Source organism: Struthio camelus, chromosome 12 (genome assembly GCF_040807025.1).
Source record: "Struthio camelus isolate bStrCam1 chromosome 12, bStrCam1.hap1, whole genome shotgun sequence".
Taxonomy (NCBI): domain Eukaryota; kingdom Metazoa; phylum Chordata; class Aves; order Struthioniformes; family Struthionidae; genus Struthio; species Struthio camelus.
In genome coordinates this window covers 3,205,681-3,233,663 of record NC_090953.1, presented here as the reverse complement: position 1 = coordinate 3,233,663, position 27,983 = coordinate 3,205,681, and the positions used below count along the sequence as shown (strand labels likewise).

Here is a 27,983-nt window from a genome sequence, read left to right as displayed (position 1 = left end):
TCTCCTGCCCGCCCTCCTGCTCCCCGCCCCTCGCTCAGGGGGAGGCCCTGCCTCTCACGGTCGCACCGCCCCCCGCGCCATGCGCAGCGGCCGCGGAGCGCCGGGCCTGGCCTAGCGGCGGCGGCCGCCGCTTCCCGCCGCCGCGATGCAACGCACGGAGAAAGTGCTGCAGCTGCGGGGCCAGCAGGGCCGCTCGGTGCGCGTCGTGCGGGAGCACTACGTGCGCCCCGACGTGCCGTGCCGCAGCGCGCTGTGCCGCGCCGCCTGCCCGCGCGGTGAGGGGGCTGCGGGGGGGAGCGGCCGCCGGGGCTGCGCGGGGCGGAGGCGGCGGGAGGAGGTGGCAGGGCGGCCGGGAGCCGTTTGCCTCGGCGTGGAAAGCGGCCGGGGCCGGGCGCGGAGGTTGGTGCGTGCGCTGAAGCGATCCCCGGGCCGGGCGGGCCGGCGGCGCGGCCTGACAGGACCCGGCGGGAGAGGGCGCGGAGAAGCGGAGCAAGGGGCAGCGAGTAACGGGCGTGAGAAGAGCAGGACGAGAGAGTGGAGGACGTGTTGTAGTGAGGCAGGGGCGAGGGAGGAGAGGAGAGGGGGTGAGGCGCGGGGTTCGGGAGGCGGGTGGCGCCGGCCGGCAGAGAACGGGAGCGCTCATGGCACATCTCGCCCCGCCGCCGCCCCAGGGCGGCCTGTCCACGGTGCTGAGCACCGCCACATAGCGGCGGGGGAAATCAGGCAGCGCCAAGTCAGGGGTATAGCGAAAATACACCCTCAGAGCAAAATTCGCACGAAAATGAGGTGCTAAGAAAAAAGGAGAGCTGACAAGGGAAGTTGATTGTTGCAGGATTTGGCTGTAAACAGTTATTTTACAGACGCTGGTAAAACTCTAAAGGACCATGCAAGTTTAACGGGGGGAACACTCATGTTTTTGTGCTTCCTTTTTTAAAGCTCTTTCAAAAATGGATTAATTCCTGCAGGGCGTTGAGTTCCTGTGTAGCTTGAACTAAATTCTCTACGTATTTGTTGAGTATTCTTACAACGGGGCCAAGTAGGTGTCATTGAAACTTGTGTAATTCTGCGTCAGCAGTTATGTTGGTTCAATAATTAAGTTTAATTGTCCCTGCTATACCTGGGCATTTCAGACATGGGAAGACTGCCCGCTTCTGTGATTTCTAGGTTTCATGTTGTTTTTACATAGTGCAGCGCTCTTATGTACGTTATAGATCACCGTGTGATTGTTCGTTGATGTTTCTGGGTTTTTTTGTTGTTAAATAACACAATTTATTTGGTGCAAGAAAATAAATGACAACCAACACAACGTATAACACGTTTAAATCAACCAAATTATCTGCTGGCCTAAAAGAAAAGGCTAAGAATTTTAACTGTTTTTCTTCTGAACTGTAGTTGGCATAGATGTTGTCACCTCTGTTTTGTTTTTAGATGCCTGTTGTGATGGAGGGCAGCAGGTAGAGTAGTATATTACTTCTATCTAAGATGTCAGGACAAGGTTATTGTTACTGCTCTGTAATGGGTCTGGGAGCTGTTGAGATGTGTCATGTATTAATTCCTTTCCTTATGAATTCCCTAAGGATAAGTTACAGGCAAATACCAGACCAAATTCTTGCCTCTCTCTCCATGCCTAACTTCTGGACTTAAATGTAAATTGTGCCGTAATCAGTGTCAGAGTATGTCCCTTTGTAATTATTCTAGGTAACTCAGAAGTATGGTGAACATATGTTTTCACTCCTGAGTCTATATACTGTGCCGAGCAAACATATTTCACGCACTGTGGGAGCCTGCTTGCATAAATCACATCCACAGATATTTTTAATGGCATGCTATGCCTACTTAAAGTTATTCTGATCTAGATGTGTATGTTAGGCAAGGATAGCTTAATGTGAGCAGATTACATACATCTTCAAGTGACATTTCGCTCCTAATCCTCTTCTGAATTAGTAATAAAAATTAACTTTGTTATATGCGTCCTGCCATCGTCCCTTATATACCTTCAGTGTGAGATACAGCCGCATGATGCTGTGCAGAATTGTGCCCACTGGATTCTCACTTCTAGGGATCAGAGTCAATAGACAGACTGACTTGTGTCAGCTTCTAAGAAATATATGAAAATAACCTGATTTGTCAGGGTCTATAAAATTTGAATGTAATCTGCCAGCACTATTTTAAGTCCAGCAGTTCAGTGTTTGTAATAACACAAGGAATAAATAGACATGGAGAGAAAATGCAGTGGAGATCCCAAGGAAAAAAAAAGTTTACTGAGTAATCTCTGAAATATCAAAAGCAATTAATTAATTTTGGGGTATGTTTTAAAAGTTCTTATGTGATGGGTTTGTTTTGAGATTTTGATGGGATATGATTAAGGGATGGAGTCTCTTTAGAGAGAATTAACTATGATGGTAATAATTAGATTTGAGAACCTCTTCTCTTTATAATAGCATTGCTTTTCTCCATGTGTACCCTCACGTATAACCTTTTATGTACAGATACAGAAAAGAGCCTGCTGTAAGTGGAGAGTGTTGAATGGTGAAGATAATTGCACAAAAAGATTTGCTGTGGCAGATGTGGTCTCTCTTTTTATGTGGAAGTAGAGGAAACTGGACTGTTACCTGAACTTTTCAAGTGACATCCTTTTTGTAATGAAACCAGATTTTTTTTCACTCATTTAGATAGTATTTACTCAAAATTTTTTGCTCAGTGGATAATAGAAGGGCTCAGTCACAAATTGTAGGAATTGTACCGTAGCAGACGTACCATTTAATTGAACCGTGAAAATTCTGTTCCTCAGAAGAATAGATATATATACCTTTTGAAGATCCACAACTAGGATTGCCTCGCATTTGACAGTATTTTTAAAAAAACAATATTGCAATTGAAAGTTTAAACCTTTACACTTTGAATTACATTTTAGATGGCAAATTGTTGTCAGATGATGTGACTCATTATGTTGTCCCTGACTGGAAGGTGGTTCAAGATTACCTTGAGATTCTTGAGTTTCCAGAGCTGAAAGGTATTATTTTCATGCAAACAGCGTGTCAAGCTGTGCAACATCAAAAAGGCCGCAGGTACTTACCCTATAATAACTTATTGTTATTTTAGATTGAAGTAAAGATGTTAAGTTTGTAAAATGTGTATTTAAGCACAGTATGCTTAATTTGTTTTTAAGTCTTTCAAGTGTTTTGACATAATTTTATGAAAAGGAAAGAGCTATGATCCCTTGGAATACATAAGCATCAATACCTGTTCTATTTTCACGTGATAGGAACAATATTAAACCTATACTATTATTACTTAATCAGATAACTTGTGGAAGGAATTAAGGAGACTTTGCAGCAACAATGTGAATTTCATATGCCAAAACCAGATTATGCTTCTGTTTTTGTTCCTGCTGTATTAAAGAATGAACACATTTCTTCGAGGAGCAATTAATAATATGCTTATATATCTTACCAGAAGTTAACCTGTGTATTGCCATACCATATAAAAGTGCAGTTTTTTAGGATCAAGGTCTTATATTTTTAAGGCACCAACACCTTTTAAGAAATAGCTTTTGTCCCAGAAGTGACAGAATGAGTTCCTGAACATTTATGGCTTTTTGTACTATGAATGGTCTCACTGGAAAAGGATTCATGTGTATTGTATTACAAATATGGTGTAAAATCTGAAGAATTCATTACGGAAGTTAAAAAAGCCTACTTACAGATTACTTTTTAGGTTTTATCATCAATGGTGGAATTTAAGAATAAATACATTTGTTTATGAATGACAGGATTTAGTCTTACCCTGTTAGAATTCTTTAGTTTTCCGTGGGTTTTTCAGCTGTATTTTTAACTGGAGTTAACACAGCATTATCAAAAGAAATCACAAGGCTGTATTCTTTTTTTCATTTTCCAGACAGTACAACAAACTACGAAATCTAGTAAAGGATGCCCGTCATGATTGTATTGTGTTTGCTAATGAATTCCATCAACATTCCTATCTGCCAAGAGAGAAGGGAGAATCCATGGAGAAATGGCAGACCAGGTTTGTTTTAACTAATGTAGTTTTGCACGAGAGAGTATTGTGACGTTGTGTCTAGAAATGTTAGTAGGCATTGGATAGGTAAGAGTTGGTACTCTTGCTCTAATTAGCTCTAGAATAGTTCATGATAATTGAAAGTCTAGATTGTCCTTTTATGATTAAGAATGCATCAACATCGTTTTCTTAGAAAAATACACAAGAATGTAATTAATTAAACACAAGGATAAAAATACATTGGACCAATTTAAAGATAGACAGGCGTTTTAAAGAATGCTTTAACATAATAAATAGCTAAAACACACTTTAATTGAAGTGTTAGCTGTAATGTCCGTTAGCCTACAAACAACACAGCACTGGACTCCTGGCAGTTCCAGCTTGCTTTTCACAAACTTTCACTCGAGGAACACTGTATTATGTTGCAGCTGGGACACAGGTGAAGGGCTACTAAGATGATTAAGGGACTGGAGCATCTCTCCTATGAGGAAAGGCTGCGAGAGCTGGGACTGTTCAGCCTGGAGAAGAGAAGACTGAAAGGGAATCTAATCAATGTGTATAAGTTTCTGAAGGGAAAGTGTCAAGGGGATGGGGCCAGACTCTTCTCAGTGGTGCCCAGCGAAAGGATGAGAGGCAACAGGCAGAAACTGAAACACAGGAAGTTCCATCTGAACCTGAGGAAAAACTTCTTGACTGTGCGGGTGACTGAGCACTGGACCAGGTTGCCCAGAGAGGCTGTGGAATCTCCTTCCCTGGAGATATTCAAAACCCGTCTGGACACATTCATGGGTAATGTGCTCTAGAGGACCCTGCTTGAGCAGGGGGGTTGGACTAGATGATCTCCAGAGGTCCCTTCCAACCTCAGTCATTCTGTGGTTCTGTGTATTGGGGAGGAAACACTATTTTTGCGCTATTCTCTCAGTGCTGATGTAAGGCACATAAAATGTCTTGAAAATAAAAGATTTGCTGTATATATCTTAAATGTATGCGTAATAAAAAAAAATCACTTTTATACAAAGCCTGGAAATGCCTGCCGAGTAGCAAACGGGATATGCCAGAAATCTTGTTCAAACTTTGCTTTTCTAGGAGTATTTACAATGCAACAGTCTGGTATTATAATCACTGCTTGGGTCAGATGCCAGTTGTTATGGTAACAGAAGATGAAGATGCTATCAGGCAGTACGGAAATGAAACGGAAGGAGTGTTTGTGATTTCCTTCAAGGTAACGTATCAGAAGAATAGAAGAAGGTTTCCTTTATGCTGCATCAAAATGGCAAAGCAAGTACATTAAACCTAATGTATAGTGCAAGTCATTCTGAAGTTTACATGTAAAAAATACTGCAGTGGTAACTCATGACTTCATTTATCAAAGAAAGCAAAGACGTCAATGCTGGGAATGTCATCAAAATCAGTGGCAGTGAGTAAAACAGAACTGAGAAGGAAAACAGCAGCTCCAAGGATGGAGGTCATCTTTCTTAGGATCCCTTTTCATCATTTTCCATGTTTTTGAAGAATTTAGTGCTGATGAACAATAATCAGTTACCTCAGCCAGCTGTCTAAATCTGTAGTGCAGGTCCATTCACAGCAGTAACGGACCTGCACTACAGCAGTAAATATCCATTGTATTATTCTGCCCAGTGTACTTTAGCCTTGACTATTTAGGATACTCTGATGTGCAAGAAGATTATTATTCTTCATTTGGTTGTTGCTCTCTGATACTGCTGGTATTCGGCAGGGTATGTAGATAGGAGATTTACTTTTAGCTGTGAAAGGATGTTTTCAAATCATGAACACGTGTAAGAAAAACCAAACCCCAAAAGATTCACCTTAAAGTTATATATGCAAACATGATGCTGGTGGTTTTTTTTTTTTTTGAATTTGAAGCTGTACAGAATCGTGTAAAAACTAAAAAGAATAATGGGTGGCTTGGATGGGGTAATTAGTGGTAAAAGTCTGTGAATCTCTAGTCTAAGATAGTTTCTTAACAGTAATGTTCTCTTTGTTGTATTCAGCCAAAGTGTTGGGTTGAATCTGGAACAACTGTGTAGTGTTTAGAACAGACACATGGTTACCACTCAGAAATGCTATTTGAGTATAGCACATGACAGCTTTCCAAATGAAGCATTATTAAAAGAACAGAGACACCTCAAACTCATTGCCTGTTTATGTATGTGCATACAGAATTACTTGGATAACTTTTGGCCTGACTTAAAGGCTGCCCATGAGCTCTTCGACTCAATAATTCAAGCTCGCCGTGAACGGGAGAGTGAAAGTCAAGAAAATAATGGAAAAGAGTATCCTGAGCACTTACCCATGGAAATAATAGAGGCTGGGGTCAAATCTGGAAGATACATACAGGTAACTTGTTATTTAGAGATCATGTGCGCTCTTGTGCACGGTGCACGTGGATGTGAACAGTGCGCTCTTAGGGTAGGCCCCTTTATTTCTCTGAATTAAACTGATTAGATGAAGAAATATCAATCTAGCGGGAAGAGGGAAAAAAAGATATTTTGAGAAAGAAACCAAAAAAGCCAGACTAAGAGTTTGGAGAAGAGGGAATGTAAAGAAGTTGACTATTGAAGCTAGCTAAGGAATAATCAGCAAAGATACTTATTCCCATTCTTTTCCTCAAATAGCAAGTTGCTCAGGTGATAGTCCCTAGGATTCTCAAAATATTTTTTTTGCTTACTTCCCTTTGTGAGCATGCATTTTTTTTTCCTCTGGAGAACAAAAAATGAGAATTTGTTATTGATGATCTTCAGTTTGCTGTGGATTTTTCTTCAGGTTGATATGTGATGTAGCGGTAGATTGAGAAACTAGGTATGATATTAGGCCTGTCATCAAAGTTCATACATACCTACGTATCAATAAAAACTACTCATTTATTAAAAATATGTTTCAACCTCAAAATTTTGTACTTTAAAATTGGCACTTTTGAGGTGCGGCTGTCTCATTTTTTTATCGTTTTATTACTTTCTTTTAGGGTATCTTAAATGTCAATAAGCATCGAGCACAGTTGGAAGCTTTTGTTCGACTTCAGGGAGTTGGCAGCAAAGAAACAGGTGAAAAGACAATGAGATGATGTACCCAGTGATTTTTTGGGGCAGAATTCCATGTTCCATGCCAACCTACTGAGGAAAAAGTAAACTAATACACTGTCTGTGCTTACCTACAGCCCTGTGGCTGTATCAGCTGTTCAGCTATTAAACAAGAAGGTGAAAACTGAGATACTGCAATGCTGAGGTTTTCTTCATGGACCGGAAAGGATGTTGAAGATTATCCCACAGGGCCTCCTGATAAAACAGTACTCTCGATTTCCACCTTCCCCTCTCTTAATACCTTTGGCCATTAACATTTTGGATTCATCTGTCCTACTAATGGGTTTCTCTAGACCTTTTCTCAAGTTGAATACTGATGCAAATTGTTATCTTTGTGCTCTACTCTAACTTCAGATGTCTACTTGTGCGGTTGAAATAAGTATTTGCATAGATGTTGGCAGGAGCAGGAAGCTGTGAACATAATATGCAAATTATCTTTGGGATCAGATCGGAGCACGAGTATCCTCTTTCTGGTATGAGTTAGTAATAAACGGCTCTGCAGGAACAGTGCATTATGCTTTCACAGCTATATTCTCCTACCTTTCAGTCATGAAAATTTTTCAAATGTTCTGTGGCAGGCTCTGCAGCCAAACCGTTTTTTTTTTTTTTAAAACTTGTTTAATCTTTTAGCCTGCCCAGAATCATGTGGCAGTGGTTTCCAAAATTTAATTGTGTGTTGTGTGTTTTTAAAGCTGATGCCTAAGAACAATGAACTCATCGTAGCTTATGAAACCTTTTATCCAAGAGTTCATCTACAGAAAAAAAAAAAAGGAGGGAAAAATTTTAATTTTCTTGCAATATCAGTTACTTGCCAATAGTCCTTTTTGGAAGAAATCATATGAAAAAATGTCGTCTTCGGCAAACTGTTATTTCAGCAGAATGCTGCCAAGGTTGGAGATATTTGAATTTTCAGCTGTTTATAATTCTCTTTCTTTCTTTTAAATTTAGAACTTCAAAGTGACATACTTATTTATGGAGCCAGAGCTCGAAATCGTGCAATCCATGGTGATGTGGTAGCTGTTGAGTTGCTACCCTTGCATGAGTGGAAAGGAAGGACTGTTGCCCTTTGTGAAAATGAAACTGAGGATAAAACACTTGCAGACACCACTGGTGACCCTATGCCCACAGGTAAAGTATGATACAATATTTTCTCAAGAATACCTCACTTCCTTGGTCCAAACTGTGTTGTACTCTTCATTATATAGTCCCTTCATCGATTTCTGTGATTAAGTGCCATATTTCTGCACCATAATAAATTCCAAGTGCTTATGCCAAATGAAGGTGTTCTAACACACCTCAAAAATAATGCCCCTAGATTTTTTGTCTATGTTCAAAAAAACAATTTTTCCTCAGTTTCATTCTCCAAAATAGCTGAATCACTGTACGTATCTTCCAAAAGTATTGAGTCTTCAGTAGATGCTGTGTGTGAAACAAATCTCATCTAAAACATTTAGTTTGATAAAGTTATTATTATAATGGTAAGATGTTCCTCAAAGTTGAGAACAGATGGCGATATCAATCTGACTTGCCGTACCTCCATAGGAAACACTTGGAGTTCCAATTTGGATGAATTCTTATCAATCTAATCACTTTATTTAAAAGAACTGCTAGTTAAGGTGATGTTGGCCTAGAAGAGAAAATCTTGAATACTTGGCCACCCAAACACATGCTGTCACTCTTCACAGCTCCACAAGACACTAACTGCCATGCTAATACACACCCATTTACAGAGGTAAATGTAGTTAAGTCCTTCCTTATTGCTCTTGATTATACAGAATGGTGAAAACCTCCTTTTACTTCCTTGAATTCAAATAATATTCAAGACTAAAATTTTCGTAAGTGATGAAGTATCCAGCTCCCATGACAATCTGTCATGCCGATGTGTCATGGGAACTTTGATTCTCATTTGAAAATGTTACTCTATAGGTATAGCTCCCTTTATGAAGTCTTTTGAGTTTGCTGAAGTCAGAATTAAAAGTTATAGAAGATTAGGTCTTCTCTTCCTGAAATAAAATGCTGTATGATTTTGGTCTTTGCTGTTAAAAAGTTGCTGTATTTTTTACTAGAACTGACCAGATTTCAGTAGTAGACTGTGGGAATATCCCTGTATATTTTATGTACTGTATCAATTTAAATGTATAAAATAGCTTAGTCTCCTTCAGATTGAAGGGCCCTGCATAAATAAAAACTCATTGTAATCTGGCTGTGCCAGTGGTAATTTATAACAAACTTACTGATTTGGAGTGAAACACGTGATTCTTGACTAGTGCAGTAGACATGTAAGTGCTATCTGCATTGCGTTAGATCCCTGGTCTAATGCAGTAGACCTATGACCACTATGGTCTGCATACCTTATCTTGTTAGCAATTATTGCTTGCTTTCCTGTTCCTATTTAACTATTTAATGTATAGCCAACAATGTTCCTTATTAAAAGGCAAAGTCATTGGAATCATTCAAAAGAACTGGAGGGATTACGTGGTCACTTTCCCCTCCAAAGAAGAGAGCCAGTCCCAGGGCAAAAACGCTCAGAAAATCCTCGTTACGCCTTGGGACTACAGAATTCCCAAAATCCGGATCAGCACCCAGCAAGCTCAGTCACTACAGGTAGTTCGATATGAGTGTTTCTGCATTTTTGTATTCCTTTATAACTGTACAGGTTTCATATATTCTAATGAAGTTTTCCGTAGCAAAAAGAGGGGTAAAACTATTGATAATGTTAAGTCTGCCAAAGCAGCCCGAGTCCTACCTTGAAAGAATGTGTTCAACACCTGTCAGAATTGCATCACCTTCAGGTATTAAAGCTTATTTGACTTCTGAATTTGGGCCGCTATCCAGGTACCCTAGCATGTATATAAGACTTGCTTTGTTTTTTCTGATAAATTAGGGGTCATGTTAGGCTTATAGATTGTAATAGCCCTAATGACTTTAATGGGTCTGTGGCTACATATAACTTTGATGAAAGTACTAAGGAGAGCTTTTAAACAAATAGATAGTGAATTATGGTAATTAGCCTGTCATTGCTGTAGAAAGAAGAAACATGTCTTTGCTCATTCCTTGGTGCTTTTACTTGATAATGTTGAATACGTCTTCACAGCCAAGAAGTAAATTCTAATTGTGTCTTCTCTGATAAAAGAATAAGAAAATGTGTGTACATTTTGATTTTGCTTTTAGTTTGTTTGTACTTCAATATATAGATTATATAATGAGCCCAAATGGGTCTTTAATGAGGAAAGAAATGTAATTCTCAGCACCTATTTCTGTATTTCTCATTGTGGGTTTCTTTTTCCTTTCTAAAAACATTTTTGAGTTGCCAGTCTCTTTGGATTGTGCTGTTTGCCCCTTAATGGGTATTTATGTTGATTACTTATCAGGAGCAGATTGCACTTCTAACAGAAGAATTGTCTTGCTGCAGGAGTATAGAGTTGTTGTGCGTATTGATTCTTGGGAATCAACATCTGTATACCCAAATGGACACTTTGTGAGAGTTTTAGGAAGAATTGGAGATCTTGAAGGGGAAATTGCAGCTATTCTTGTGGAGAACAGCATTTCTGTTGCCCCCTTTTCAGAAATCCAGGTTAGTCTTTGTGATTAGGTACATTCTTTTCTATTGATTTCCAGGATGTTGTTCCTCAGAAAGAGGGACCCTCTTACAGCTGAGGGAGTTAGTTGCTCACAGATTTTTTAAAAGCTAGAAACTATATATAGAATATTTTTCTAATATTACTTTTGCAGGTCAGTAGCGGTTCTGTGGATACTATGAATTTTCGGGTCAAGAGTGATTTGTAAAAATTCACATAGTGAATCTATTCAGTATGGGGAGAAAATTGCAAACTCTTAATTCTAATTTGAAATAGAGTTTTAAGATAATGCTGTCTTTAATCTGTGTTCATGGTAATGATCCTAAAGGCCTAGACCTATTGAAATCATCATAATGATCAGTCTTCAACCCGATGGGGACCAACTCTCATAGAAAAAATGAATGTAAAAACCCAAAATACACTGTTGATGTTTTCCAGAGCTGTAGTATCGCTACAGTAGTATCAGTTGTTCATAATATGTGTGGCATTCTTTCAGATTGCTTCATACTTTCTGTAAAGTAAATGACTTGGAGAATGCAAAGAAGAAGAATTTGTCCAGATTGAAAAAGTACAGTGACACAGAACTTTTGATGGAGTAGAAAAGGAAAAGCAAATTGTATCTAACGAATAGACTTCCCTTTTTTAGAAAAGATATAACTGTGTGAGCACTGATGATGTTTTTGTACAGATGAGCGAAATGCCTGTGAGTTCCTCAAAGAATCCATGGAAAGTGAATCCAGAGGAGGAACAAAAACGTGTTGACTTGAGAGATACACACTTGATATTCAGCATTGACCCAAAAGGCTGTGAGGATGTGGATGACGCACTATCCGTTAGAACTCTGCCTAATGGGAATCTAGAGTTGGGTGTCCACATTGCAGATGTAACCCATTTTGTAGCAGTAAATTCTTATACTGACATTGAGGCCAGAGCAAGGTAACTTATTTTCTAAAAATTGTAAAATGTATGGAGCTTGGAAGTTTGTAATGCTGCTCTAAGGAAACATTGAGAAGTCTTTTATTTCTTTTGAGAGAGTTCTTGACCATGGAAGCATCTTTTAAAAATATATGCCTAGTAGAATTCTGCTTGTATTTGGATAAAGTAGGCTTACTGGAGAAGAAACTGCTTTCTGACATACTGCCTCACCTTTTTACTCTGAAATTGCCCCTTCCCACAGAGTCGTGATTTAAGTTCATCTGTCCTTAATCACCAATGTTTGCTTTATATGCTTCATCATTTATGATTTAAAGTATTTACAAAGCACTTATTGGCATTCCAAAGGGGAATCTTTCCACAGAACATAGAACACCCTCAAAACGGAAATAATCTTACGTTAATTTTATTCCAGAGGTATTCCAGAGGGCAGGCTCTAGTTTATGTTTTCATATGCGAGACATTCAGTCATTTTTTATTATTTCCACTAATTTGAATTTAAACTGCTGAAGCACTTTATTAAATGTATTGCTTTTTGTAGATGCAAAGAAATGTAAACTTCATAGCCCTCAGAGATGTTTCGTGTAGCCATTAAATGGCTCGTTCTTAGTTGAGCATGCTTTGTACACTCCTAACTGTGCTCTTAATGGAAGGTGAAGATATAGAGGAACGCAGGATTAAGCCTGTTCTATACAAATAGTTATTGAAATAGTTTGACTTCAGGACTGCGAGCGTGTGTTGTGTAAGAATAACCTTTTAAAGTCTTGCCATGTGTCACGTTTTCGTGAAGCTATCTTTATACTGCAAACTGCTTGAGATATGCACCAATGCGTGCTTGTTAGAACAGTGTATGTGCTTTATTCCTCAGGGCAACAACTTACTATTTAGCAGACCGTCGATATGACATGCTGCCCTCCATCTTGAGCGCTGACGTATGCTCTCTTCTTAGTGGCGTTGATAGGTAAGGTTTTGTAGTGTTCCTGAGGAAAGAGGTTTTTACAAGTAATGTAATTATCCTTGCTAGTCTCTCTAGCAATTGTTTGTATTTTTGCATTGTTACTAAATCCTGAAGTGTAAGAGTAGCCATGTGAAAGATCAAATTTTCTACTATTGCCCTATTCCTCAAACATGCTGTTTCCCCATTTTGCAATTTATAGGGTTGGTTGGCTGGCTGACATGAGGATGTACCTACAGTTACAGTCATAGGGGACACGTGGCTGAGATAATACAATTAAAATGAATAAAAATACAACTAAAGCAGTGAAATTGTGCTTTAAAACAGATGTGGCCTTATATTTTAGGGGTACCCTGCCTCAGCAAGTAGATACGTCAGATACTGCTGACGTAATTGGTCCTCATTTATTGAATAGGTGGTACTGACAGGCAAGTGTGTCGGTCAGTGGCATTGCTGAGCGCTAGTTTGCTTCATGGAGAAAAAAAGGTAAAATATAAAAGAAACAGAAAGAAATCTGAACATTTGCAACTGTTTGATGGGCTTGAAATGCTAGTTTAAGGCAACCAGAACTGTTTATAGAATTCTGATTTTATCTTTAAGGTATGCTGTAAGTGTCATGTGGGAACTAGATAAAGAGTCATATGAAATCTTGAGAGTCTCCTACAACAAAACCATCATTCGATCTGCACACAAGCTAGCCTACGAAGCAGCACAAGGATTATTAGATGGAGACACAAGTGTCGTTGGTGATATCCTGGAACTGAAAGACTTGGATGAAAGAACTAGACAAAAGAAGTTGACTGAACTGGTCTGGGCAATATCAAAATTGACTGATATAGCACGACATGTTAGGGCTAAGCGAGACAGCTGTGGTGCTCTGGAGCTGGAAGGGGTAGAAATCAGAGTGCAACTGGATGATAAAAAAAATATCCATGATCTCATCCCCAAACAGCCATTGGAGGTACACGAGACTGTAGCAGAATGTATGATTCTTGCCAACCATTGGGTGGCAAAAAAGATTTCAGAAAATTTTCCTCAGCAAGCTTTGTTGCGTCAACACCCTCCACCACGACAGGAGTTTTTTTCTGAACTTCGAGAATGTGCCAGTGCCAAAGGTTTCTCAATAGACACACGGTATCTTTTACTGCTTACCTTAAGCACTTTAATTAAACTTAAGCAATTAACTATTTGGGTATAATTGTTACAAACCATTACAGTTCTGACTATCAATGTTAATGGACACCGCATAGCAATTCTTAACATTTTTACCATAACTTCTCAGTAAGCAGGAGATGATGTCCTAAACAGAAATGCTACCTGCCTGTCTGTTGGTCGGACTGAAAATGTCAATACCTGAATAATTTTGGACACACCAAATACAATTTGTTCAGTCGCTCTGTAATGGTTAAGCTGGGTAATAGCCTTGTTTGCACCTTATGTACCATAACTGTACTCCGAGAGAGTCCTTGTTTGAATCAAGGAAATTCAGTGGAATATAATAATTGTAAAAGATGCAACAATGTTTAGAATTTGTTTGTATGTCAGGATACTATGGAAAGGCTGTAAGCCTTATCACGTTGGGAGGCATCATTTCTGGACTACACAGAGTGAAGGGCGTCAGTAGTGTGTCCTTCTGATTTGGATGTCACCTTTTCCCTTCCACCATTTGTAGTCGGTCTTCTGTACAGAACAGTTTGTAGATCAGCTCACCATCTGCTTTGTGATGCAGAGAGGTGGATTTTGCTCAAATCCTTCTTGCTCCTCCCAGTCGCAGGAAACAAGCCTATCGGTGAAAACTTTTTTTTTTGTCCAAACATTGTTCTAGAATGCAGCTGTTACTAAAACTTCCAACATAGTTTAGTATCATCCTGCTTGTCATTGATATTTTTATATTAGTAATGATTAATAATTTTTAATGTGCTTCCATATGTTATTTTTAATTGCATGCTATTATGATCAGGGGTAGCATAATTGTCTTCAGAATTAACATATTCTTTTTTGACAGGTCTAACAAAGCATTGGCCGAGTCCCTGGATAAAGCAGATGATCCCCAGGATCCAATTGTAAATAAACTGTTGCGATCTATGGCCACTCAGGCAATGTCTAATGCATTGTACTTCTCAACTGGTTCTTGTCCTGAAGGAGAGTTTCATCATTATGGTATCCTGTCACTTGCTGTTTTTTATACTATTCGTATTATTATTTCTGAACTGCTGGCGGATTTGTGATTGTTTTTCCTTATCACTGTTTCATTTTTTATTTGTAGGACTTGCCTTAGATAAGTACACTCATTTTACTTCACCAATTAGAAGATATGCTGATATTGTTGTCCACAGATTGCTGATGGCAGCCACCCTTAAGGAAAGTAAAGGAGATGCCAAGGATAATGTATTCGGCAATAAGGATCTTCAGGAACTGTGCAGACACATCAATAACAGAAACAGGGTAAGATGGTCATTGTACCTGTCTGTGTGTGTTTATATGCTGTCCAGTGCAACAGGATACCAGTTCTGACTGCAGCTTTTGGGTACTACAATAACATAGTATCACTTCTTTTTTTTTTTTTAACTTTAAAATGTTACATTAACAACAAAAGGAGTTGAGAGAAAATTGGGAAGCGTCCATTTTGCCTGACAGGCAAAAGATGAAAATCAGGAAGTTGAGCATGCAAATGTTGTATCCAACTGCATGAGAAAATTGTGCAATTTGTCAGAAAATAACTGAAGAACGCAGTGAATATTTTTTTACTTAAATATCTGTTTTTTACTTAAATATGTTTTCTTCTGATAGTGTCTTCATACTTCACCTGTACTACAAGTAGGATTTCCGTTTGGATATAATTGTTTTAGGGGGCATGTAGGGGAATAAGTCATGGAAGAAAGAAACTATAAAGATCAAAGGCAAACAAGCTTTTTAGAATTTTCAGTTGTTTTGTCTTCTTTTTTGTGGGGGTACTTGCAGGCAGCCCAGCATGCTCAGAAACAGTCTACCGAACTCTTCCAGTGCATGTACTTCAAAGACAAAACCCCTGAAACAGATGAGCGCTGCATAGCAGACGGTGTTATTTACTCAATTCGAACAAACGGCGTGCTTGTTTTTGTACCAAGGTGAGTTGATTAGAGCTTGGAGTGAGTTTAAAAATAAGACATATGTGTTATGAGAGTGCTGTGGGGACACCTCTGGTCCTTGAGAAAGGAAGCATTTATAGCATGGCTTAGTGTTGATTGATGCCAGCATCAAAAATTTTTGTTATAAATCACAGGCAGCACTTTTCTGTGCATTGACTCCCTCTTGGGAGTTCCCATGAGGGCACCAAAGACTATTCTGTCCGTTATGTATTTATTTCCTAACAGTGAAAGGCTGTCTGATCATCTGCCATTAGATGAGGTGTGTTTTTTAAACACTGTAGCAATTTTTTGCCCAAGCACCTGTTAGGGCAGAATAACAATTGGAACATTTATTACCAGGGATTTTTTTTTTTTTATCATAGAAAGTGATTAATTACCTAAAGATAAGGCAGTTTTAACCTTTAACTACATCATAAAGCCATGCATTCCTCAGCCCTCTTTTACTTCAGTATAGAGGATAGTGTGTGTAGGTTGGGAGCACCTTTTGAAAGAGATGCTCCTGGAACTTTGTAGACAGCAGGAGAGCGTACAAGAAATGTTTACATAATGCTCTTTAAGGCAGTTAAGCTTTTGTTAAGGGCCTGTATCTCAGCTGCCTCCAAATTATCCAGGCAGAAAGCAGTTCTTTACATGAAGGTAACGTCGTATTTTAATTTCTGAGCTTTTTTTTGAGCTTGAACAGTCTGCCGTATTTTTTAAAGTATACTAAATGTTTTCTGCTTATGTTATATAAATTGATGAGTGAATGGTGGAAGGAGGATCTAGAAGCTATAGAACTAGAGAGCAGTACTTCTCACGTCAGATTTTCCCCTCCTCAAGCTGCAGGGAAAGAGAGCTACCTTTCCTTTCCCTTATTGGCTCTGGACAGTTATATTTTGGATTAGTTTTATGATTTTCCTGTTTGTGAGTTCTAGGTAGCAATGCTGTCTCTCCTGCTAGCTAAGGGGCAAAAGAAATATAGGAATAAGAATTTTCCTTAAAAAGCAAACAACATCAAGAAGAAAGGTATTTTATAGGTATGTTAGGTAAGGCAAACATAGCATGAACACCAGGGACTTCTGTGAATACTTCCCGTCCTGCAAAGAGACAGAGCCTGGATATAAACTGGCTCTATGTAGGCCTGTCAACTCTAGCACTGCAGGTGGCTTAGCTTGGATACGTGGATGAAGATCCAGAACCTCCCCCATCAACTAAGGCTTCCTTTCAGAGAACTGGACTTACTGTAACTGCCGGACTTACAGTAACTCTTCACAGAGAGCTGTTTCCTTACTGTGCTCTCTGAAATAACCTGCAATGCTAGCATTCTTCCATTATCTGAGTATTCCAGGCTCCATCCAGTGCACAGATAATGGATCACTGACTGTTTTTTACTTTTGCTTTACTGTTTTCCAAACATCTCAGTCACTGTCCTCATGCTCTGACTTCATGCTCCCCCCGCCCCAAGAACACATATCAGCGTCCCTTAAGCAGGACTATAAGGCATTTGCCCCTTTAGGCTGTTGCTTTTATATAAGCCTAGCTGGCGTTCCCTTAGTTTCAAAATTAGTAAGAGAACTGATAAGGATGACAATTCCTAGAACGGTCTCGGTCTGCTTTCTTATAGATACGGAATTAAAGCTGCCGCATATGTGAAAAACAAAGAAGGTTTAGTCATCTCGTGTCAACGTGATAGCAGCTGTGAGTGGAAGCCTGGTTCACTTCATCACTTTCAGAACAAAATTACTTCCACTACAACTACTGGAGAATCTGTTACATTAAGCCTATTTGATCACATTACAGTGAGTATTTAATTTGAAGGAAGTAAAAGCAAATAGCATTGTGAGAAATATAATAATTTGTATATTGCTTTTAAGGTGAAAATACTTGTGCATACTTCCCGCTGCCATGCTGACACGATCAAACTTGAAATAATCAGGAATGCACCATACCAGACTTCAGATGCGGAGGTTGCCCAGAAGAATTCTAACGTGATGAAATCTGAATTAGTGAAAGAAGTCAGTCAGTCTGCAGAAGAAGCCCAACGTGCTCAAGAAAAAGCGAGAGTTGAGGTAATTGAGGAAGAATATCAGGAGTATTGCCAGACAAAGGGAGCAAGCTTATACCAGCTGCTGGAAGAGATTAGGGATTTGGCTCTATTAGACATTTCAACTGACATCAGAACGTGAACTGTAACCTAGCAACATCTGCTTCTTGGTACTCTTGTTCACATTAACTTGGCAAGATTTAAATTTTTTAAAAAAGTATATTTAAATCTTCAAGAGTCATTGTAATGAGATAAACTAAATATCTATTTTTAAATAAGAATTATTTTTATTTGATTATGAACTTGTGTAACTTAAGGTTTTACAGATGATAAATCTCACCTACCAGACTAAGGACAGTGTGGTGAATTATTTTAAGTATCATTCAAAAAAGCTGACTTAAGCAATTACCTCCAAGTGTTCTCCCTAAATTAAGTTCTTAAAACCCACATATTTTCTCGCTGTCATCCTCATTATTTCAGCTGTTTTCTTAACTCATAACTAAAAGCATGTAAATAGCAAACTCATTCACGCTAATCCAGAAGGCAAAAGCTTTGTTTCTTGCAACTAACATACACATCCCCCAACTACACATCTAGCATAACTTCACTTCCTCAGGAGTTAATTTATTTCATCTGCTCTAACTGTGAGTCTTCTATTAAGTACATCTTGATTCAGCTTCTGTTACAAACAGTCTGCCATATGCTATTGTAGGGGGCAGTCTTGGGACTTGACCATTATGGTGATACTTTGGATTAGTTTCTTGCTTCCTTCTACAAAAAGGAAGATTTTAATATGCCTGTTCCTGTTGTGTAGCAAGGAAAATATAGTATTGCAAAGAGAGGATGAAACCAAACTTCAAGAGGGAGAACAAGACCCGCTGAACTAAGAAAGATAACTAATTCCATCAAAGCCAAAGCATGTTCTTGTAAGATGTACTTATCTGCGAAGAGGTTTGACTTGCATCATGGATCTTGAATTTGGAGTGGTTATAGCTTAACATCCTTATACAAGATTTTCAGGTTTGATGTCTGAAATTTAATAGCTTCCATTTTGTAAGAACAAGATACAGGTATTTGATAAGTGAGTTACAAAATACAGGACATCTGGTTCATACATAGCACTAACCTCTATTTAAAAACCTTGAATATAAAACTTGATCTGTCAACCCCCACCCCCCCCCCCCAGTTCATTCCGTTTTACATCAACTGTAAACAGAAGATTTAGAGTAGGTCAGAAAACCTTGCATCAGTAACATTTCCCAAAGAAAGTCAATGCCAAAGAAGATATCTTAAACGTCTCAAATCTATTTCCGTTGTTTCCCGACGTATGGTGTTGATCATTTTCACACAAGAAAACCAAGTTCTGTCCAACTGTGCAGACATCAAGATTAAAACTTCCATGCAGCTTCCAGAGCCAGAGTGGAAACAGCAGGTGAGATTTGCATATAATGATAGAACTTACAATGTTGGGATCTTTGTGTTAAGAAAGTCATTCAAAGTACGTGGAAAAGTTACTGCTTTTTACTGGCATATTCCAGTTCTGTACCTCTGTCCTCAGCATCTGCAACAGCAAACTTGGTTGCAGTAACATGAGTGTCTTCTGTAAGGTCAGCCAGATTCTGAGCAGCTGTGGTTTTAAACACCTCTTCTTCTGGGTAACTAGCAGAGAGCTCTATAAAAATAAAAAAAAAAAAGTCTATGGTGAGAAAAATACTATCGCTCTCTGTTTACCAGCTGCAGTTTCTTTCCGCAGCCCCAGAATCACAGCCTTCAAGAGAGCCAATTTCAGAGATGACTAGCAAGTTAAATTTTGTTTCAGCAACAAGAAAGCCATCACAAGTTAGCAGGACAACTAGGGAGAACAGGAGTTCTGACTTAGCTTTGGAGGAGTCTAACTACAGGAACAGTTTAAATTTGGGAGATGCACGTTTTGCTAGCAAGTACTACCGTTTCCTTTAATTTGGCTGAGAAGCTCAACGGTGTAAGCCTTAAATATCCTACTCTTAGGAATTATACATGTTTTCAAACTCTACAGCAGTAGTTTCAGGGACAACAGTATGAGAAGTTTATCTGTGCTGTTTCAGACGAGGTAAAATGTTTCATTTCTGTCACAGGACAGGTTAGTAACAGTTAAAGCGGGAGATGGGGCCCTCCTAACAGTGGAAGGAGGAGAAATACATACTGTCACTGTACTTGTAGCAATAATTTGCCTAGCTTCTTTGTGACAACTCAGTATCCTAAAGAGATTCTGAGCCTGCATCTTTTAACAGTAAGAATACATACATCTGTCTTTAAAACCTTGCTGGTTCATTTCAATTAACTCTTACAGTTACTGCAACAATTTTTGGAAAGGTGAGACTAGAGACGGTCTTTTTATGTTAAAAAGGTAAAAATTTCCATCTTCATCAAGAAGAGACAACTGACCAAAACAGGGAATAGCTGACAACTCCAACTGCAGCATACTGGCAGATTACCTAAGGAGAATTTCAATTAGAACCTGATAGTAGTGTCTTACTTTCTAAAGTCCTTTCATGCAACACTTATTTAGAAACACATGTTTTTATTAAGATTGGTAAGCTTTTCTCTTTAATGGGAGGGCAAAGGCCTTAAAAGTTTTCAGACTACCAATATCATACAAACGTTTAAGTTACAAAGTTGTTTACCACTTTGCTGTGACTGGCTGTTACACTGCATCTTTGCTTGTCTGCGTTCCAAGGCTAGTTGCCTGTTCTTCTTGATTCGCTGTTGTTGCTCTGCTGTGAGAGTTGTACCAGAGGGAGAATCCAGTTCTTCTCTTAAATTTCCAGAGCAGGAACGTGTGTCTTCTGTGGCTATATCTAGCCCATTGCTTTCCCCTCCACCATCTGATTTAAAATGAATTGCAAAGGGTGGGGGTGAAAAGGGGCAGAAATCAACACTTTGAACACAAAGAGATATATTGCTAAATACCTGCCAAGACGACATTTTAAAGGCATTTCTGACCATATTCTACATTTTAAAGTTGTACTAACAGTTTGAGATCATTCTGTGATTTAGTTATCAGTTACCTGGCAATTTTCCACATAGGTGCATATAGCTGATGCTCCAAGTGACATAGAACAAGTGCTTATCGGAGAACCCAAACACACAACAGCAAGTAGCACCTGAATATGCAGAAGTATATCTCTGAGTAATAAATCAGCAATCATAAGCTGCGCCTGAAGGTCCAAACCCAATAAATTCAGGTGTACAATCGTTACTGAAAGGCCAGATACTTTTCTTCCTACTCCTACTAATACCGCACTGTCCTTTGGAAAGTGGAGGGGAGGGACTAGTTCTGGGAATCAACAGGCATGTTCAAACATAGACAGGAAACAATCCATTTTGAATTCAGTATGCTACTATTACAGAATATTTACTCGGTTGTCAAAATTAACACTTGCAGGATGGAGGCAGTCTGATTCCATTAGACAAACTTCACCCACCAACAGGGAAGCAAAACACTGTTTCAAGATTGCCTGAGGCCAAGTGTACTTGTACCTCTGCTGCACTTAAGCCTGTAAACGGAGAAGGTAGCTGACAACAAGGCTTTTAATAATACCATACTCTCACTTGTAATTCTAGGTTGAATTTTTATTTCAAAACTGTTAGATATCTACTCAGGTTTTTTGACTGAGGACTGACCAGTTGTAGCAGTACACTGGCTAACAGTTCAAGAACATTATCAGCACTGTATTTAAATACAAATGTATGGAACCATCGCACAGAAAAATCTGATAACTCTACAGACACTGTCGGCAGGAACCATTTATTTTACTATTTGTGGCTGCTTATGGTTGCATTAAATTTCTAGCAAATGCAGCCAACGGCAAAGACAGCCACATTTCACTAACTGCCCTAAAGTCTTCCCCCATAGGTAGGGCAAGGTTTTACCACTGGTAACTCTTTCACTGCAAGGCATTTTCCAAACACTGATTTGTCTGGATGATGAAGTTCAAATTAAGGCAAAGTAGACAACATAGATACTTCTTTTTCAAGAGAGACCTACAGTGGAAGTGTAAACACCTGCAAAGGACTTCAGAAAAGACTATGAAATTCTGACATTTCTGCTAATAAAATTTTTCACACTACCCTTTAAGTGAATTCTGTGCTCCTTCTTTTTATAAATGAACTTGGTTTCTGATCCATCTGAAAATGTCATCTGATTAGAAGACATTCATGAATTATCTACTTACTAATTTTAAGATTTTGAAATTGGAAGAAACAATAGCAGCTACACACCAAGAGTGACACACATAGCAGTGCCTACAAGCATTAATAAGTACTTTTCCTATAAAGGACGCTACATCCTGACTGCATTGTAAGAGTTGGCAGTATAAGCAATATAATGAGTCTACAATTTCTTCAGTAATAAGATCCAAGAGCTCCTCAAACTGCATACTCATATAAGAGTAAAATAAAAACAAAGAATATATGCACTTGAGAATTGCAGTTTTGGGTTTTTTGCAAGACCATTGCTAATGCTGATTTTAATACCCGTTTTCCATTTCCTTTCTATATGCCACTCAGTTATAAATATAGATGGTGCATTTTAGTTTGAGTTTTGTAATTGTAAGTCAGTTTTGTAATTTTAAGTCTTGCCACAGAAGTCTGGTTTTAAAATGGAGGACCAGTCTTAATTTTTTCTACAACAGAAAAATAGTTCCTGACCATTAACTTCTAGTCAGTGGGAGAGGAAGGAGAGACATTTTAAGCATTTAGCCACTGAACAAACAGCATAAAGAACATACCTTCATTATTCGTGAAGTCTTCATGCAAAATAGGAAGATCAAGTCTAATCCGCTTTAGACAGGTCTTAAAATGAAAAGAAAAACTGGTATTTCATCTGTGACAAAATCTTCTGTGTTATGTTGATATGTTTTTAATACTACTCCTGACTTCTCTTTATTTCTCTGAAATAGCACTCCCTTTCCCTACATGTCTATTTTTCCCCACAACTTTTAAAGCTGTGGGTTGTTTTCCTAATTCTTCATCTATCGCCTAGTCATAGAAAGCTGCATTCTTAAGTAAATTGCTTAGATAAAGAAGTCTTTTTTAAGTCAGAGCAGATTTTTTGAAGCACGGTTTCAAATACAGAAAGATTATACCTAAATGTGATCATAAATACTTTCAAATACTGGATAGATTCTTTAAATAGAAGAAATTAATTTAAATTAAATTATAATCCTAAATGGTAAGCATAACTGAAGTCGTCTTTTGTTGCATAACTACTCTCCTAAACCCACCCCTTATGGTACTGCATGAAGAGAAAGGGACACGAAAAGCATGTACCTGAACTTCCTTTTTGTTTCCCAAAGACTCTACTCTGTCAATAAAATCATCAAACTGCAATTTTGGAAATAATCTATGAGCCCAATGTTCCATATGTCGTATAAGTGTCTTCAGGTCCTCTGCCTAGAACGTAAAACAAGACATCCAGCTGTTAAAAGTTGATTATGTCAGTAGACTGCAGAGGGAAACACGCCAGTCATGTTTCTGAAAATATTCAGCTTTTGTAGCTCGAAAAATCTCTTGAAAAATCTATACAATATAAAAGTTTTTAAGTGCAGTTTCAAGCTATGAGAAGAACAGCGAACAAAGGTCAGGAAAAGCATTTGCATTTACAGTATAAAACATTTGATAGGCTTCTGAGAAGTTACCCCTTAAGCAATCTATATCCAAACCAAGACTGAAAATTCATGGTGGCACGGTCAGCATATATTTTGATGTTCAGAATATAGAGAAAAACGTACATCTAAACATACAACTAAATATGAAGATCTCTGCTCACATCACCAGTTTTGTCTAATTTCTTTGTGCCTCCAGTGGTACAAAGAATTTATACCATAACTTCCTTTGTAAGCTAAAGACACACAGGTTTCTTTACAAATGTTCAAATAGTCTATTTAATTTTTTTTTTCAAAAAAAAAAAAAACAAAAAAGAGATTGTTTTAATGGATGCAAGATAATGAGATAATTTCTAGAGAAACTACTGCCTTCTCTTTGCTTAAGTGGTATGTCACACTTTTTAATATTAGAAGCTTTGGGATACAGGCATCACAACAGCCAGAACATTTTCACTAATTGAGGAAATCTGATCATGAAATGAAAATGCTTACTGACTCTTAAGAAATGCCTTACAGTCTTATAAGCCCTTTCCAATTTCAAAAGCATCTTTCTACAGACAAGTCACAAACATGATATTCTAGTTCCAAAGCAGAGGACAGTAGTTTAAGATCAAAATGCTGATTCTGTGAAAGTCTTTTTTTTTTTTTTTTTTAAACTCACAACTACAAAACTCGGCAGGCTACATTCCAATGATGTTAGAAGGCTGCACGTGGTAGTCTAACCAGAGCTTAGTATCAATCCTCCCTGTACAAGGACAGCAATCAGTCTAAACTAAGTCCCCAGAAAACAAAATACAAATTCAGTATTTCTTACCTCATGCCCCTTACCCTTGAATTTTGTGTTGTCAAATATGTGTCTTAAGGCAGGAAGTCCTCTTTCTGAAACTAACCTGTTATTATGGAAAGATCCAAGTTATTTGAAACCCGTACCTACTTTTTTGCATCAAAATCATTCCTCTAGTCTAAAGCTTTCTGTGAAGCTCTATTTGAAAGACATAGGGGTTTAGAAGTCACTAAAACACAAACACAGAACAGAAAAACCAACACACACGCACAGAGACCCACACAATAGGATAAAGACTGCAATAAAGAGGGAGACCTTTTTGGAAAGTCACCGTACAAATAGTCCCTGTCCAAGCAACTTTTTGATTTTAATTACACAGAACAAAACAGAAAGGCCAGTCCACAGAAGCTCAGATTCTTTCCATTTTTTATATAGACCATACCCCCAGTGTTTTTTTAGTGGAAAGAGCAAGGGAAATACTGAAATCCTTAACTTTTTCACACAGAGTTTACCCAGTTTGTACAGAAGTCACATATAAATGTACTTTATATAGTACTTTAGATTCTTACACTGAGGCTTTATTCTGAAGTGCACTTCAATTAAATAATAAGAAAACCACAGTCATAGGTCTGAGCCAAAATAAAGATGATACAGCTGAAGGATGAGAGTCCTATGTATGAAAAATAAATATCTACAAACAAGTTATTAGGCATGTGCTAAGCCCCAAGTAACCATCAAGAAAGTTTGACTAATAATAGTATTATATAGGCAAGCAAGGAATAAAAAGGTTGAAATGCAGCATGCAACAACAGGAACTTTCATCTCCAAAAATCTTGATCTTTAGCTTGGGGTAGATAAGCACTTTAATCATTCCCCGACAGCCATGTACGAAATACATCACAGAAAGAAATAATCTGTAAAAAACAAAAAAACAACAAAAAAATCACCTTTGGGCATCTAGTTTAGGTATTGGTCTTTTAACTGCTTTCCGTGTAGTCGCAGAAGAATCCTTCGTTTGTGACTGCTGGTTACCATCTGTTTCTAACAAAAGAAATATACTGTCAGTATGTAATGCAAATTACATCAACTAGCGTTACACAACATACATTTTTAAGTTTCTACCCTATCTCAAAGGCACTGGGCACAAATAGTCAAAGAATCAACTTTTCTAGCAAAGAAGGACACTTTCTTTTCAAAGACCCTCGCTTTACAACTTGTATATTTCTGATCAGAAATGTATTGAGAGTAGCTGCTGCCAGTTCTAAGAGTTAAAAACCTCAAGTGATAAGAGATGTTTCTCAAAATTTCCATGATAAATCTTAGAGGCCTGAAACTTCACTATCACCTTCAAAAATAGAGAAAGGGGTAACATATGAAAACAATGAGCTTGCATGTCTTAAGAACAAAATTTTATGTGTTTTCATTAAGGCTGTATGTATACTTTTGACTTTAACAGGTAAGACACAACTGCCCACCTCAGCTAACAACTAGCAATTAGTTAACATACTGATTTCTTCTTTTACATTTGTACCTTTGAACATCAGGAAGTCAGAAGTTTGAACTCTCCTTTTCATATATCGAGGAATTCAATCTATTCCAAACCATACTTTCTAGTAAACAGACATAGCAGGGAATCAAGGAAAACGCATACTTAACATTAGGTCTACTCATATTTGCCTATAAATAACACTGAAAAGAAATCTTTTGAGTCTTCTGTTAGCCAGTTCAGTATACTGGATGGCTGTAAGATCATCTCAAACATGAACAGCTTTAGTTTTAAGTTTCACTTGTCCTGAAGTGCCTTGGACTTTTCCTAAATCGCATGCTTTACCGAAACAAGTAACATCTCCCAAACTACTATATTTAGCACTCTTACCTTTTCTCCACTCAAGGTAAGTCATAGAGGGTAACTATAGATCACTGTAGTATAATTATCTTTACTGATATTTTGGCAGAAAAGCTTGAATTTTTAAAAGATCCATTTGTACTGCAGATGTTTTGATGGACTCTACAAAAACAAACTTTTCCCACAAGCTTGGATGTGTAGAATCATGTATAATTTAAATTTATTAAGTGCTTTCTTACTTATGAGGCTATTTTTATGTAAGGCTGTATATAGAGAGAGCTATTTTTATATAAATAATATAGTCATAACATATAAGAAATTCAAGGTAGTGAATAATACAACCAAGAGTAAAATTGTTTTCATAGCCTGTATTGCAAAATTGGTTCTTTAAGGGTCACAGGTGTTCACCTCCATTAGCTAGAGCCCATTCAGCATCATCTTTTCCTGGAGAGGTAGGAGGTGGAAGAGGTGGAAATGTTTCATCTTCTGTATTCTCATAATCAGGAAGGTCAAACAAGTTGTTCTCTAAGGGATCTATCATTGCCACAAATTAACTGTTTTCTCCTGCAGGAAATAGCAAAAACATTTAAAAAGCAGCAGTGAGAAGCAGCAGCTAAGTATCAATTATACACAACACATCCATGGGTTCCTGAAAAATACTTGCCAGTTAAAAAAAAACAACAAACAAACATCACCATCCAAAAAGTTATGTAGCAGATACCATGTAAAAGGATGACACAATCCAGTCTCATGATGTCAGATAAGGTTTTGATAAGAGTTTGTCATGTCTCAACTCATCAGAGTTATTTGGGAGGGGCAGGAACGGGTCACAGGAATACAGTTAAAAAAAAAAAAGAGGAAAGAAAGTAACTAAAGCGCTTATTAAGACAGCTGTTTTCCTTCAAGTCCTTGAAAAATCAAAGATTCCTGGGGGGAGGGGTGATAATTCCTCCGATTTACAGCTTACCCACTCAGAAATGCAGTCCGGAGGGGGATCCCCCTTTGCCACTTGCTTTAGCACAGCTAATTCCAGAGACTCGCGCACAGCAGCCCACGGGGGCTCACCACGCACACACGTGGCTTCGCGAACAGCTCTCTTTTTTGAGAGAAAGTTGCCGTTTTAGGCACAGGGGAGCCCAAGCAGCTCCGCCGGCACTGGCCTCCGATGGAGAAAGCGAGCTCCCTACCTCTGAGCTGTGAAACCTTGACGGAGCCGGAGCCAGGGCGGCGAAGGCGCTCCTGAGGGGCCTCGAGGGCCGAGCGCCGCGCCCCGCGCCCCTCACGAGCAACTCCTGGCTCCGGCGGCAGAGCACTGGCGGGGAGCGGGGAGGGGCGGGGCCTCGCCGGGGGAGGCACCGCGAGAACCGCCCATCTCGCGAGCTCTCGGCTGAGGCGAGCGGCCGCTCGGTGCCAACGCGCCTGCGCGGCCCCGCACAGCGCTTTTGGCGCCAAAACCTGAGGAAGGGGGTGGGGGTGGGGGTGGGGGTGGGGGTGGGGCAGGGCTGCCGCGGCCCGTTCCCTCGCTTCTCCCCGGGTGCGGTGTGGTGGCGCTTGGCCAAATTAAAATGCCGGGGGGTGCCGGTCGCGTTTGAAGCATCTAAGGTTGCTAGGCCAACTCGGGAAAGAATGATGAATCAGCCCCTGAAATGGGATTTAAGATACCGCACGAGGAGCTCTGCTGACTTTCCTACCTCTGTGGGGAAAGACTTCCAGGGCAGGTTTTTCTCGGTCCAAATGTAGATTAGAGCCTTCTGGTAATTAAAAATAAAGAGCTTGCAGTTGTCCAGGCGTTAAGAAATACACCAAGCCCAATGAGATTTGGCAGCTACACACAGAAAATGCCATTTAGGGACTTTGCCGTCTGCAGAAACCGCAGGAGGGAGGGTCCATGCTGCGGCCTCCGGTGCTGTTGGCGATTTTGTCAGTCACAAATCCAGTTTTCAGCAGGTGATGTACTGATCTGTTGTATCTGAAAA

The 27,983-nt window shown here is 39.0% G+C and overlaps 2 protein-coding genes and 1 non-coding gene across 8 annotated transcripts; 1 reads left to right on the top strand and 2 right to left on the bottom strand.

The window, feature by feature from the left end:
• Nucleotides 1–27: 27 nt before the first annotated feature.
• DIS3L (DIS3 like exosome 3'-5' exoribonuclease) lies at nt 28–20,850 on the top strand. Of its 2 annotated transcripts, none has more exons than XM_068958957.1 (17): nt 28–275; nt 2,915–3,068; nt 3,898–4,026; nt 5,104–5,239; nt 6,199–6,375; nt 7,001–7,079; nt 8,064–8,243; nt 9,550–9,719; nt 10,528–10,689; nt 11,382–11,629; nt 12,495–12,587; nt 13,182–13,715; nt 14,587–14,741; nt 14,848–15,026; nt 15,543–15,688; nt 17,313–17,487; nt 17,563–20,850. In XM_068958957.1, exons 1-17 carry the CDS (start codon nt 146–148, stop codon nt 17,872–17,874), a joined length of 3,159 nt encoding a protein of 1,052 aa, XP_068815058.1. In that variant the 5' UTR covers nt 28–145; the 3' UTR covers nt 17,875–20,850. The 2 variants fall into 2 exon arrangements, with proteins under 2 accessions (XP_068815058.1, XP_068815059.1); XM_068958958.1 differs by lacking the exon at nt 28–275 and adding an exon at nt 343–399.
• On the bottom strand, nt 17,998–27,403 carry TIPIN (TIMELESS interacting protein). 5 transcript variants are annotated; one of them, XM_068958959.1, is made up of 8 exons: nt 27,195–27,403; nt 26,416–26,571; nt 25,109–25,202; nt 24,192–24,267; nt 23,043–23,165; nt 22,502–22,565; nt 20,396–20,596; nt 17,998–19,404 (listed from the first exon to the last, which is right to left on the bottom strand). In XM_068958959.1, exons 2-8 carry the CDS (start codon nt 26,546–26,548, stop codon nt 19,244–19,246), a joined length of 852 nt encoding a protein of 283 aa, XP_068815060.1. In that variant the 5' UTR covers nt 26,549–26,571; nt 27,195–27,403; the 3' UTR covers nt 17,998–19,243. The 5 variants fall into 5 exon arrangements, with proteins under 5 accessions (XP_068815060.1, XP_068815061.1, XP_009679456.1 ...); XM_068958960.1 differs by having other exon boundaries at nt 25,109–25,196; nt 27,195–27,364; XM_009681161.2 differs by having other exon boundaries at nt 26,975–27,331.
• On the bottom strand, nt 21,457–21,593 carry LOC138068951 (small Cajal body-specific RNA 14). Its single transcript, XR_011143844.1, has one exon. It is a non-coding gene; the product is annotated as a small Cajal body-specific RNA 14 (non-coding RNA).
• Nucleotides 27,404–27,983: the final 580 nt, after the last annotated feature.